Here is a 15,017-nt window from a genome sequence, read left to right on the forward strand (position 1 = left end):
AATTTCCTCCTATCCTTAAACGAAGAAAACATTTGATAAGTTTCCATAGTCGGTGAACCTCACATGGAATACTTTACTGGCTACAGACGAATATACAGATGAAATACAATGGCATAGAGCTAACTTGGATTGATAGTGCAGCAAACAACAACTTGAGGAAAATAAAGTAAAAACTTTAAAGAATTTCCTAGTGAAGTATAACCTAATTCCTATATGAGCAAGTATGGCATGATTTTCACTCAGAAACAACAAAAAGGAAAAAGAGAAAACAAGAGATTCATGAAGAAGAGCATGGCACTAACCTGTCAAAAATTGTCAGTGGTGGTGGCCTTGGTGCTTGTGCTAGTGTTGGGCTTTGCCACTTTCTTCCCAGATGCAAGTAAGCTCATCACAAATAAAGCAGAGAAACATGGGCAGTTTCTTGGAGGAGGGGCTACATTTGGCCACATGCTATCAACTAGATCTCCAATTCCACCATCTGGTCCAAGTAAGGGACATAACAAAAATCCACCCCCTCTATCATTTCAACCAAGAAGATCAAAATTTGGTGTATTCCCAAAAGGTCCTCCAATTCAACCTTCTGATGCAGGTAAAGGACATGGTCTGAGTCCACCTTTTCCAAGAAAATTGGAGTTTTCTATGCTGCCAAAGGGTACTCTCATTCCACCATCTGGTCCTGGTGGTAGGCATAATGCAAGTCCTCCTCAGCAAAGTTCATCAGAAAATTAAACTTTGGTATGTTACAAAAGGTGCACTACAGTTCTACCACCTTGTTCTAGCTAGTAGCAGATAATTGTGTGAGCTCACCTGTTTCAGATTTTTAAATAAAGTTGATGCACCAATTCAACCATCTCAACCCACCAGAAGAACACTGACCAGTCCTTCAAATCCACAAGGCGACGTTTGGTACCTAGAATTATATTGGTTTAGATAACTCACAAATTTAAAGTATGTTAAAAAAATCAGAATATTAATGTAGAGTTGAAACGATTTTTCATTTCATGATGAACTCATCGCTTTACCTTTAATTTGGACAAAATTTGGAAATTGGCCTTCATTTCTTGCTTCAACTTTGAAGGACCATCCACAGTGGGGGGGTGTATTTTCGGGGGTGTAAAGCCACTTTTCTCCATTTTCCCTCATCTTTTTGCAGCTGGGTCCCACATGCAAGAGATGTAAAAAAAGATGTACAATTGCATCTAAATATACATCTCCAAGGTGGTGATGTAATTATACATTTATATACACCTCCCCATTGCGAGTGATTCCGATCACAATGGGTGTATATTTAACATACACCCCCTTATACACCCCCCCATTGTGGATTAGTACTAGGATAAATAATCTGTCACGAGCAAAATGTAGCATGTTTTATCCAGCTTAGTATAATATTTAAATTTGCAACATATAATCGATATAGGGTAATTAATTTGCTATAAATGTCACAAACGCGTTCCTTATAATGGCTGAAGTGTTTGTTTATATGTTAATATAATGGTTAAATTTGTGGCCTTGTTCATGTACTTGAGTTATCATTCAATGGCTCAAATGGCCGTCGGTTTATTTTCCACACTACACTACATACCAAGATTTTTACAATCCCATAGCATCATCAACCTACCATAATATTAAGCTCTATTTTCTAAGTTAAGAATATTTCATTCTTGTTTTTCTCCTATTTTTCATATTTCATATATTCATTTACTCGTTCCAGATTTTCGATGCCAAGTTTTTACATATCTAATTAAGTTAAAGTAACATCACTTTAATCCAAGATGTATCATCACCACTCTTCTCAACACTTGACACATGTTTATTGGCATAATTATAGTTAACCCTTTGCTTTGCATTTATGGAACCATGGTTATGTCCATAGACACGTGTCAAGTGTTGTGAATGGTGGTGACGGTACACTTTGAGTTAAAGTGATGAGCAAAAATGCTCCCTCCAACCACCGACACATATTTAGGTTGTTCTAAATTTATTATATTTCATTGTCATTTTCCTCTTAGCTTCACATAATTAACCTCCACAATTGGTGAACCCTATAGGCCTTTGATTGAAAGAAAGTAAAGAATTTACCATAACTATAATTCATAATCAGTAGCTGATTGATTACAATTAACAATTTATGGAAATCAATGACTGAAAAAGAAACGGCAAGTCTTCAGGAGCGATTACAGTAATCAATCAATCAATCAATCAATCAAGTGATTGAGTGGGAAGAGGAAATCGTGGCTGATTGCTAGGGATGAATGCAAATTATAAGGCAGAGTGGAGCACATGATTTTCATTCCCAAATCAAAGTAAAAAAGAAGAAGAAGAAGAAGAGAAGCATGGAGAAAATGGCAGGTGCCCCCCAAAAAATGTGTTGGATAACCTTGGTGCTTTTTCTAGTTTTGGGCTTTGCCTCTTGCTCTCCAGATTCCAGTGAACCTAGGCTACCAAAAACCACTCCAACTTCACCTTCTAGTTCTGGAAAATCACATAGTGTGAGTCCAGTTGTTCTAGAATATTCATCAAGAAAATTAAACTTTGGCATGTTACCAAAGGCTCCATATCCACCATCTCGCCCTAGAACAGGAGGCAATGCAAGTCCATTAAACTTTGGCATGTTACCAAAGACTCCATATCCACCATCTAACCCAAGCACAGGAGGCAATGCAAGGCCAACGCTTTCAGCTTCACCAAAAAAATTTGGTGTATGATCAAAGGTTCCATCTCCACCATCTAGCCCTGGCAAAGAAGGCGCAGGTCCAGCTTTTTTAGGGAAAACAGAATTTTGGTTATCTTCTTCTAGATTCATCAAGAAATTAAAGAAAATATTAAATTCTGGCATGGTACAGAATTTAATCTCATGTTGAGTTGGGATATCACACGTTGATTTGTTTAATCTCATGTTGTTCAATTTCGTCGAGCACCATACTACTAGGTGCAGTGAACAATGTTTCGTGTGCTTTATGTACTATGCCAATGTTATTTTTTGACAAATATATTTTTGCTCACCACCAATGTTATGGCAATGTTAATTTTCCACAAAGATGACTCTTTTATGAGTTAACATGGTTCTTCTTTTTGGCTAAAGTTTGGAAGGGAAGGGGATTTTCTCACACGCACACACACTATCAAGATGTCATCGAGGGTCGAACCTAAACACTGATTTGCAAGTTAAGGCTCTTTTCCACTAAGTTCGACCCCATTGGCAAGTTAACATCGTTCCAAATCATTCTCTTTTTCCAATGAGCAATTATTTGGAACCACTGCATAATTATTGGTGACGAGACTTGGCAAGTTAACATCATTCCACTATACATAAATTTGAGACCACTAATCTATAAGTCAAGAACACATTTTTTTTCTCTCTCTCCTCCACATTATTTTTTTCTCAAGGGAAAGGTTCAAGTAGTTCACTCGACTCAAGTATTGCGAGTGTAAGCTTACGAGGGTCAAGGTTGTTGTATCCTGGACAGTCCATGCAATCTAGCTACACTGACACATTGTCTCCGATAAATAAAATCTACTCTTGAGGACTGATTACAAGCCTCAACCTAAACCTCTTATTCCAATCATGCTTCAATGAAGACCGATTTCTATATCACGAAAGATAAGTATTTTGCTGTAATTTTGTTGATTTTATTTACTTTATTATGTCAACGTAAATTTTAATTTTTCTAATATTTATTTTATGTGATGTTTTGCAGGAAAAGTGGACCAAAATTTTCCAACAGAGGCCAACTTCGAGTTTTCAAGTGTAATTATGCACTAAATCCAATGTGCCAAATTTTAATTTTAATTTTATAATCTTTTTAATCTTTTAATTCAATTCAATGATTAAAAAGTGCAATGCATCAGTGCATTGGATGTACCATAGAGTGACTATGCAAACACATTTTCAGTGAATTGAAAACAAAGAATTAGAGAACCAAATTTACAATCAAACCCATTTTGGACTTTATTTGCGAATTTCCATTAGAATTTTACATAAAATATGACGCAATGATTAAAAGAGTAATTGGCGTCTCTAGTACTTGTTGTCGCGACAAATGAATATTTTCAGCCAACTGAATATTTCATTTGGGACGTTATTTATGAATTATAACAAAATTTTACATATAATATGACACATGGAATCAAATAGTAGTTGGCTTCTCTAGTACTTGTTGTCACGAAAATTGAATAACAATGCACACTATTTATTAGGGTGCTTAAAATCGTTCAAATCTAGGAGGAGGTGGTGGGAGCTCAATTTGAAGTTCTCGACAGATGAAAAGGAGGAGGGGAGGAGGGCTTGATGATGTTTTTCTGCTATGCCGCCGAGATGGTGGAATTGGAATGCCCGTTGTCAGAATACCAAAATTGAATTTTCTTGATGAATCAGGTAAATGTAGCCCATCTTCCATGAAACAAGTTAGGCTTCTCTTCCCTATTCTGAGGAGCATGAAGCACAGCCCAAAAGTAGCACAACCACAAAGGCCAATCGATGAAAGCTTTTGATAGGCTGCCATGGTGCTAATGCTTCTCCTTTTTCTTTTTCTTTTTCTTGTTGGTTTATGAATGAAAAGTGAAAACCAATGTCCACGAAACGATCCCTATATAAGAACTAGAGGATATGTCATTAGGAAAACCAACATTTTTTATTTTTTTATTTTGGTCAAATCCATTGTTTTTCTTATTTTCGGTCACATCCAATGTCACCCTTTTGTCCATTGAAGTTTGCTCTACTAACCCTACACCACAACTAGTTGATACGAATATTTGTTGGCGGATCTTTGTTGCCTTTTGTGCCACGTTTTGTGTATTTGGTTTCTATTCATAGGACATTGTCTTAGTTCTTTCTTTTAGACCATCTCCAACCATGTTGGGGCCAAACTCAAATTTCCACCCTCTAAAATATAACTATTCATGTATTTTCATGACTCAAATTTTTTTTTTCCTCCAACCTTGCAGACTCATAATTTGAGTCCACAACTTTATTAAATTGTTTAAAAATGATTAACCCATAAATTTTTAGGAAAATTAGGTATTAGACATAATTAACTTTAGTAATTTGGATATGAGACATTAGGTATTTTGGTTTGGGTTTTAATACCCATAAAAGAATAGGTATTTTAGATTAGGCCAAAGAGTAGGCCCAGATTTGTTGGGCCAGCTAAAATTAGACAATTATACCCTTTTTATTAAAATATTAGGGTTGGTCTCCCTTTTTATCATATTAGATCTCTCTCTCTCTCTCTCTCTCTCTCTCCGCAGCAACGACTCTCTCTCTCTCTCTCTCTCTCTCTCTCTCTCCGCAACAACGGCGACCACCGTAACTCCAACTGCTCATCTCCCTTTTTTATCAGATTAGATCTCTCTCTCTCTCTCTCTCTCTCTGCAGCAACGACGACCATAGCCTTCACTTGCGGCCGCGATGGAATTCTCAAGCTGCTCATCCCTTCGGCCTTCAACGGTAACTCCAAGGTCTTCTAGCTCAAGATGAAGAGCGATTACGATCGCTATCTTGCTGAGTCTACAGGTCTAGCATCTGCTACTCTTGGTTGGCTTGGTGGTTGTGGATTTGTGTCCCTTGAGCCGGGGTGTAAGAACAAAAAAAATTTGGTGGAAGATGATCCTACATGATTTTTGGACATAATATTTGGATTTATATTCGATTTGGGTATGATTGATTGTATTTCTTCATGTCTCTATCTTTTGTTTCTGCTTGCAGCATTATATTTCTTTATTTTTCAGTAGGTGAAATTTTATACAGGTTCTACATGGCAGTTTTGGAAACTGCATTGCAGTTACAGAAACTACATTGCAGTTACAGAAACTGCATTGCAGTTTTCATTTAATTACAATTGGATTTTTGCTCTTTCTTTGGCCTTCAACCTCACCAATTTGAAGAGTAAAGGCTACCCAGATGAGGAATTGGGTGGGCAAGAGAAGAGTAGAACTATTTCCTTGGCATTGCAGTTTCCATTAATGCTATGCAGAAAACCCTATTTTAAAAAGAGCAATCCAAAAGGCTTTTAATCAAACATAGAAGACATATAAAATGAGCAATTCAAAACACAAAACGAAAACGAAAACGAAAGCGGAAACTGAGATGCAGAAAACCAAAACGAAAACGTAACCCAAAACCAGAAACTGCGATGCAGAAAACGAAAATGAAACCAAAACCAGAAACTGAGATGCAGAAAACCAAATTGTATTTCTTTCTACCAAAACCAGAAAATGAGATGCAGAAAACCAAAACCAGAAACTGAGATGCAGAAAACCAAATTGTATTTCTTTCTACCAAAACCAGAAAATGAGATGCAGAAAACCAAAACCAGAAACTGAGATGCAGAAAACTGCAGAAATTGAGATGCAGAAAACCAAAACCAGAAACTGAGATGAAGAATCTGCTTCGATCGTTGGTGGTCTTCGATGATGGTCGCACGAATGGGTTGGTGGTCTTCGATGATCGTTGGTGGTCTTCGATGATCGTTGGTGGTCTGGAGGTGAAGTTGAAGAGGTTTCTGGAGGTGAAGTTGAAAGGTCGCGCGAATGGGTTGTGATTCAATTTCGGTTTCAGTTGATGTCGTTTTGGTTCAGTTTTAGTTTGATGTCGTTTTTCAGCTTTGGTTTAATACTAAATACTGAAAATGGCATATGTTGTAATTTTCATATTTTGTAATGGTATTTTTGTTACATTTTGGTGTTTGGCCTTTTGCTAATTAGACTAAATTGTATTTCTTTCTACTAAATTAGTAAACTATATTATGGTTTAAAACTAAAGCTCCCTAAATTTTTTTTGTTTCAACATTTGTGAACATTTTAACCTAAAAAAATTAAAAATTCACAGCATAATAGAATTTTACTTAAAAATAAAAACAACTACAACCCAGCTTTTGCAATTAAAAAACAAACCACCCAACTTTTCCCAGCCGTTGGATTCCAACGTCTTTCTCTCCTGAAGCTACCATGTGTTGAGCAAAAGGGCTACTAGCCAGACAGCTTTGCTGTCACGCGGGGCCCACCTCTTTTTCCTCTTCACATGAGTTGCAAAACAGGCTTTGGGCTCCACACAAATTACCAGACAAAACTTGGACTGGAATTCCACCCCAAATTTCACCTTTCTCAAATTTTCACTCCCAAAATACATGAGTTGGAGAGGAATTTTGGGCTCAAAACTGAAAATTTGGGTTTTCACCCCAATAGTTGAAGATGGTCTTAAGTTTTTTTATTGGAGCTGTCAAAATGATAAGCTTATAGCATTGTATAAAACATTTTAGAAATTGAGTAGATTAATTATATGGATAAGAAAAAGGAAAGATCTATACAGAGAACCACCCCACTACTGCAGCCCACCTTCCCTAGCTTATCGCCAGCCAATCTTCCCACCCAACTACGGCAGCCCACCTTTTCCCTCCCTATCTCAACCACTCGTCTGGTCCAGCAGATCATTAGATTACATGAATTATTTTTGAATATTTGGGGTTAATTAAATTTGGGTTTTGAATTCTGTTACGATATGAATTAATTTTGATTTCGTTTCTCCTTGAATTTGGGTGGGTTGAAAAGTCTTTTGGATTTTGTGACTGGGCTGCTTTGGTGGCAGTGGTGGCTGGCCGGGATGAGGTGGCTGAAATATTAAAAGTTAACTTCCAACAAATAAACTACAATCCTGTAAGCAACCCCACATGAAAAATCTTTAGACAACTCCAAGTAGTTATCATCCTCAAGAATAAACATAACAACGTTCTAACTAACAAAGTTATATAAATAAATTTCCTCCAAGCACGAATAAGTTAAGAGCACCATATTTCAATTAAAATCACTAACACGTTACAATGTCATTCAAAAATAAAGCGCTAACTTTAGAGTGACAATATTTCATTACCTTAACATATGATCCATCATGAACCTTCTTTATTTAAAATGATAGATATCATAATCATCATTTCATACACATCAATTGGAACCTAGAAAATTAACATAGTAGTTTCCTCCCCAAAAAAAAAATTTTTAATAGTAGTTGGCACCCTAGGAATAGGGTGATTGAAATTGCTAAAATGCGGGAGGAGGTGGAATCTCATAGCGAGGTGGACCGTATGAAGGCCCGGAATGCTGCATCCTGAAATTGAAAGGATGAGTAGGAGGAGAAGGAGGAGGAGGGCTCGAAGTTCTTCTGCTAGGCCCTGATGGCGGAATTGGAGTGTACTTTGGCAAAGTACCAAAGTTGAAAGGAGGAGGAGGAGGGTCCGAAGTTCTTCCGCTAGGCCCTGATGGCGGAATTGGAGTGTACTTTGGCAAAGTACCAAAGTTGGAAGGATGAGGAGGAGGAGGGGGAGGTCTTGAAGTTCTTTTGCTAGGCCAAGACGGAGGAATTAGAGTGCCCTTTGGCAAAGTACCAAAGTTGAATTTTCTTGTTGAATCTGGAGGAGGAGGAGGGTCTCTTCTAGGCCCAGATGGTGGAATTGGCATGCCCTTTGGCAAAGTACCAAAGTTGAATTTTCTTGATGTTCCAGTGTTAGGTGGTCCAGTTGGTGGAACACGGGCCCTGGCTGCTTTCCAAAAATTTAAGCTTCTGTGGGTAAATTCACCACCACCCTGTGAAGAGCATGAGGCAAAGCCTAAAAGTAGCACAAGCACAGAGGCCACCCATAATTTTTTTTCATAGGCTACTGCCATGTTATTTGAAGGATTACGAATGGGAAATGAAAACCAATATCCACTACACGATCCTTATATAACAATTTAGAATCAGATTTCTCAAATTAATGTCACTTTTCTTTTTGGTCAAATCCCAGGCACCTTTTGTGCAAATTTTATTTTCTATTTGAAGGGCCATCTACTAATCTTATTTCAGAAATTAGTAGATTTGTGCAAAGTTATGCGTATTATTTGGTTTCTAGTCATTTGTAGTAAATGAGGAAAAAAATTTGATATTCCCATTTTTTTAATATAAAAAAGAGATGATTTTCTATTTGAAGGGCCATCCACTAATCTTACATCAGAAATTAGTAGATTTGAGCAATTTTATGCGTATTTGGTTTCCAGTAATCTGTAGTAAATGAGAAAAAAATTGATATTCCCATTAATACCAACAAAATGAGAGACGATTTTCACGATCAGATTAGGTTTTCCAACAAAAAAATATATAAGATTAGGTTTGTTTAAATAAAGTTTTAAAAGATAAATTTGAAAAAAATTATACATAAAATACGTTTGAAATAAATTTAAAATGACTATATATTTATAAAATTTCAGGTATTAGGAAGAAATCCCTATGGATTAGGAATAGATCATCTACTTTGATTTTCTCTGCCATAATCTGCTTTACTTTCACTGAAATGCTGCCACATCATTAAAAAAACAAACCAAAGGTAGAGAATATAGCACTTGTATTTTAGAAATAAATAACATATACTATATATATTTTTGAAAAAGTAAAGGGCAATAAACAGCCTTCTCTCCAATCAAATTGGAGCAAGATCTGGGTCAATCTGAGAGAATGAGAGTTTTCTTTTCTTTTCATGTTTTAGTATTAAACTTTTAATTGATTAATTAATATTTTGATATCATTCATATTTTTCAGTTAATTTTTTTATATATTTTTACTCTCGTTTGAGAAATCAGATCATTAATAAGCGTATGCTCATTGTTTGGTTGATGAGGAAAAAAAAAAAAAAAAAAAGATTTGTCTTTCAACAGGACAGAACACGAAGAAGAAGAAAAAAAAAGTGAAGAGGACAGAACACGAAGAAGAAGGAGAAAAAAAGAGAAGAGGACAGAACACGAAGAAGAAGGAGGAAAAAAAACAGCTTTGGACGTTAGTTGGGTGTTAGAGTTTTTTTTTTCTTTCTGAATTAGGAGTAAATTGGGTTTTTGTTTTAGGATGATGTGTCAACTTTTAAATCCCTTAGATTAAATTTTAGGCTTAAATGTCGAAATGATCCCTGTGTTTTAACTTATCGGCCAATTTAGTCCCCGTATTATTAATTTGGACAATTTAGTCCTTGTGTTTGTATCTGTTAACAAATTTGATCCTTTCCGTCAAAATTTTGTTAAAACCATGGGCGGAACCACACTAAGGGCTACAGTGGGTTGTAGCCCAATGTGGTTTTTTAAGGAAAAAAATATAAACCTATATATTTAACTTATTTTCAATATTAGCCTAGTCAGTGGAGGTGTACAGATTACCTTATTTCCATTTTCAACATTTAAGTAAATGTCTTTGTCATTTTACTTTTATATTACTCAATTTATTACTTAAGTTTACAATGTAAATAAGGAAGTACCCCCCAAAAATACTAGAAAATCAAATTCCCACCAAATCAAATTATGAAAAATCGGTTTTAGTGCGAAATACGATTTAGGCTAAAAATGATGGCTCATTAAGTCAATATATACTTCATACTAAAATCCCATAAAATCAAGTTTTCTTATTTGATGTGGGAGGAATAAAAGCCACCAAAAATTATCTTGAGAAAATGATTATTCCGAAAACCCATTTTTCATACTTAGTCAATATTTTTACATAAAATAATTTTTCATGTATGATATGAATGCATGAAGGAACCTAAGGTCAATCTAGGTAAAAAGCCTTAGATGTTCAATCCATTATGGTGTTAAACCCTATTTGGTTTATGTTAAAACTTATTGAAAATTAGTCTATGGAGATATGAACTAGCGTGGTTTATATGATTTAATGTTTACTTTTATTTCTAGAATGACTATAGAAATTGTAAGTACCAAAAAAATAATCATTAAATTTTAAGCTAATAACTTTAGCTAGCCCACCCATTGAAAAATTACTGGTTCTGCCCTTGGTTAAAACCTAAAAAAAGGACATTTAAAATTAATTTAAAATATGTAATTAATTATAAAGATTTAAACTCAAATAATAATAACGCAAAAATGATTAAAACCCACACAACCTCAACCTCCAATGGTCTCAATTCCTGTAGGAAAAAAAAAAAGGTTCTTAGTCGAATTGATGCCTACTCTTTTCTTGCTGCAATTTTTCTTCTCTCTTATGTTTTAGATTTTCTCATACTCTACCCTTCATCTCTCTCTCCTCTCTGATCCATTGCCCTGAATGTCGTCGACTTTTGCTGCAGCGAGGATGATCAATTGGCAGTAGAGCCATCAAGGTTACGGTGACCGGCTATGAAGATCTTCGTGATTTGTCAGAGAGGAAGCTGTGAGAGAGAGAGAGAGAGAGAGAGAGAGAGAGAGAGAGAGAGAGAGAGAGTTGTAGTGGTTTAGGTGGGGTTGGAATGGTGGTGAGGGTGGCTCTGGGTTTGGGAATTGGTTGAGGTATGTGTGTGAAATTGGGGAAGGTGAAATTTAAAAAAATATATATATATATATATATATATATTCCATTTTCAGATTGAATTTAAAATTTTATAATCAATTACAGTTTTTTTAATTAATTTTAAATATTTTATATTTTATATTTTTAAAGGAATGGACTACATTGACTAACATATAAAAACACAGGGACCATTTGAACATTTAAGCCTAAATTTTAATGAGCTGGAGTAAGATTAAATTTTAATGAGGTGGCGTGTGGAGAACAAAAGTAAAGTAGATCTTGGTAGAGAAAATCGAAGCAGAGAATCCGAATAAGGTGAGATGCTGGTACACGAGAATGGTAATTAAGTTTTTCCCAATCAGTATTACTATGGTATTTGGAACATAAAACAAAATCAACACTTGAATACAATATCAAACAAAAGATTACAAATTAAGCAACCCAAAACCATATTGATAGCAGATTACATAATCTAGGAAATTCAAAGAAAAACCATGAAAACTCAACTGAAAACCTAATAAATTGGCTCCCCATAATCTAAGCATCAAAGGGTCCGCTGGGATCAACCTGTTTGCAGATGCCCAAATAAGTAAGGTATAAGACTCTATCTTTGGCGCCAGTCCTGTGATTCTTGGTGTGCTTGCAGAAATACTTCAACTCAGAAAGTTTACAGCACCCAAGCATCTGACCCAAAAGCAAGAAGAGCCAATTGATCGACCGTTTCTTGGAAATCACAGGCTTCATGCATTTGCTCTGATGACAATGATTGCAATCGGGCAATGTGGGTTCCGTCCAAAATTTTGGTGCCCTGTCACGCATGGCAGATTTGTGTTCCAAAACGAACTTCGCAACTTCGAGGAATTTCTCGGGAAAATTATAAGAAATCTCAAAGCTTTGGTCGCACTTCTTGCATTGAAGAAGGCCAGTGATCGTATTCACGTGATTGGACTGCAGATAGTTAAGGTTGTGGACCGTGGCACGTTTTGTTGTAGCCCAAGGGTATGGGGCTGGTATCGTTTCTGTTTTGCCTTGGCCTAGGGTTTGAGCAGGGGATCTTCGGGTTCGAGTTGGGCGGGACGGGCCGGGTAGGTCATGGTGAGAGGCAGGAGGGTTGTGTGGGAGATTGTAGAGGTGAAAATCAAAAGGTGGCGGTGGGGGCGGTGGCTGTGGCACTGCTGAAAAGAGAGGCAAGCGTTGTGATGGTGGTGTTGAAGCCAAGAGAGGAGGAGGTTGGCTTGAGTTTGAATGCATGTGTTGGCTATGAGGCGTTGAGAGGGAAAGGGTCAGGAGATCTTCATGTTCTTTATCAATTTCAGAGGGTTTGAAGTTTTTCTTCATGTGTTTTTAGGGTTTTTAGGGAGGAGACAAAGAAGGCGTGGGAAGAAAAGTGAACTCGAGCAGAGAGGATGCAAGAATTTGGGGAACGAATTTGAGGGAAGACAAAAGAAAGAAGGGAGACAGTTTTGTTTTTGTTTAGGAATATATAACTGATTTTGAGAAAATAAGTAGTGGGGAATCAAAAGTATTCTGATGAGACTATAATTCTAATTTTTTTTTTTTTTTAAAGGATAACCTTGTAAAATTGTTATGGTATATGCCTGTAGATACGATATTTTGGATAATTTGCTTTTCCAATTTAAATTTGGAACTCCCCTGTGAATTTATCCATGTTGTTTTGAAAAAAAAAAAATTTCTGAACTGAGGAACAAGGAATAATTTGCTAAAACTCAAATTAATGTGTTTTAATTAAAACAAATAGTGAAATAAGTTGCTAATATCATCGCCTGTTTTTAGTTTTTAGTTTTTTTTAGCAGGGTTTGTTGTCTTTGATTACATTAGATTTGAATTAGTCCCAGTCCCTAGTCTATAGGAAGTTGATTTAGATAAGACAGTCAGCAGGTTTTGTGGGATATCACTCCTACAACATTACCTAGTTCAACTACAAAGTAAATATTTCAAAATTACCAAATTCAACTACAAAGTAAATATTTCAAAATTACCTATAGTAGTTCAATTACAAAGTAAATACTTCAAAAGTAGCTAAGCACCTTTTCAAATCCTCAATTTTTAAAATCAACTTACTATATGGTGTTCAAAACACAGAATAGTAAGTTCTGCCATGTGCAGCACTTCAAGTTTTTGTTTGATATATGAATTACTGTCAATTGAAAGCAGGGGCTAAATCCTTCCGAGCTTTGGGAGGCGGGGCTGCCTTTGAAATGTTCGATCCCTTTCTTTTTTGACCTGTTGGGGCCTGCGTGTTCTCGTGGTTTTTGTTTGTAGCTGGAGTAATGCTATTTAGACACATAACATTGACCACTTTAGCTGACCACCTTATGTGGCAATTGATGTGTCATGCCAAGTCAATTAATAAATATCGCCATGTCAATTAAAAAACAAATTAAAAAACCCTAGCGTTCCTAGTAAGTGGCCTCATGGCAATATTCATTAATTGACATGGCATGACACATCAGTTGCCACATAAGGTGGTCAATGTTGTGTGTCTAAATAGCATTACTCTTGTAACTGTCCTTTTTTCTTATCCCAAAAAAAAAACATGGAATGACATTGACCAAATGGAAAGTCAATGTATCAACTATTACCATCATATTGAAAGTCAAGGTATCAACTGTTACGAACTTAACAAATTCGTCGATATTTCATTAATTTATTGATATGTAACACAAGAAATTCACATATAATATGACCTGTGAATTAGACTAGTAATTGGTATCTTTAGTACTTGTCACACATTTGAATTAGTCGTATCCCAAATTCAAAGTTCTTGATGGATCATGAGGAGGAGGAAGAAGACAAGTGTTAGATTCTTGTTGTAGTTTGTCCAATGTAATGTGTATTTGATTTTTATTCAAATGTAGCAAACAAAAGGATTATGAGTCCTATATGATTCTTGGCGTGCTTACGGAAATACTTCAATTCAAAAAGCTTACAGCACCCATGCATTTGACCCAAAAGCAAGAACAGCCCATTGATGGACCGTTCTTCGAAACCACAGCCTTCATGCAATTTTTCTATTCACAATTCATGCATACAATTGGGCAACGCAGGATTCATCCAAACGGCTGGTGCTTTGTCATGCATGGTGCGTTTGTGTTCCGAAAGGAAACTCGCAATCTCCATGAAGTTCTGGTGCAAATCATAATAAATCTAGTAGCTTTTGTCACATTTCTCGCATTGAACAAGGCTGCTGATCATGCTCATGCGATTGGACAGGAATACATTTCATTGTAGCCCAAGGGGTGGAGTTAGAATTGTAAGGTTGGGAGCCGAAATAGAAAATACAAGTATATAATGTATAAGTTTTCAAAAGTTACAGGAGTACGTTTCATTGTAGCCCAAGGGGTGGAGTTAGAATTGTAATTTGTAAGGTTGGGGGGCTGAAATAGAAAATACAAGTATATCACATATATAAGTCTTCGAGAGTTACACGCTAAATATTCCTAGCTTAGATCTTCCAGTTCCGATCAGGCAGGACGAGCCATGTGTGTCATGGATCCTCGTGAGATGCAGGAGGGTTGTGTTGGAGATTGGAGAGGTGAAAATCAGAAGGTGGTGGTGAGGATGGTGGCTGTGGCACTGGTGAAAGGTGTTGATGTCAAGGGAGGAGTTTGGGGTGAGTTTGTAGGCATTGGTGGGCTATGGCCAGTTGAGAGGGGTAGGTTTAGAAGATCTTCATCTTCTTCATTAATCTCAGAGGGTTTAGAGG

General features: G+C 36.3%; 1 protein-coding gene across 1 annotated transcript; it reads right to left on the reverse strand.

The window, feature by feature from the left end:
- Nucleotides 1-11,827: 11,827 nt before the first annotated feature.
- On the reverse strand, nt 11,828-12,682 carry LOC148293565 (uncharacterized). Its single transcript, XM_088254523.1, has one exon. It carries the CDS (start codon nt 12,626-12,628, stop codon nt 11,828-11,830), a length of 801 nt encoding a protein of 266 aa, XP_088110649.1. The 5' UTR covers nt 12,629-12,682.
- Between the last annotated feature and the right edge of the window lie 2,335 nt (nt 12,683-15,017).

This window comes from Prunus avium, chromosome 6, assembly GCF_965620075.1.
Source record: "Prunus avium chromosome 6, drPruAviu1.hap1.1, whole genome shotgun sequence".
Lineage (NCBI taxonomy): Eukaryota > Viridiplantae > Streptophyta > Magnoliopsida > Rosales > Rosaceae > Prunus > Prunus avium.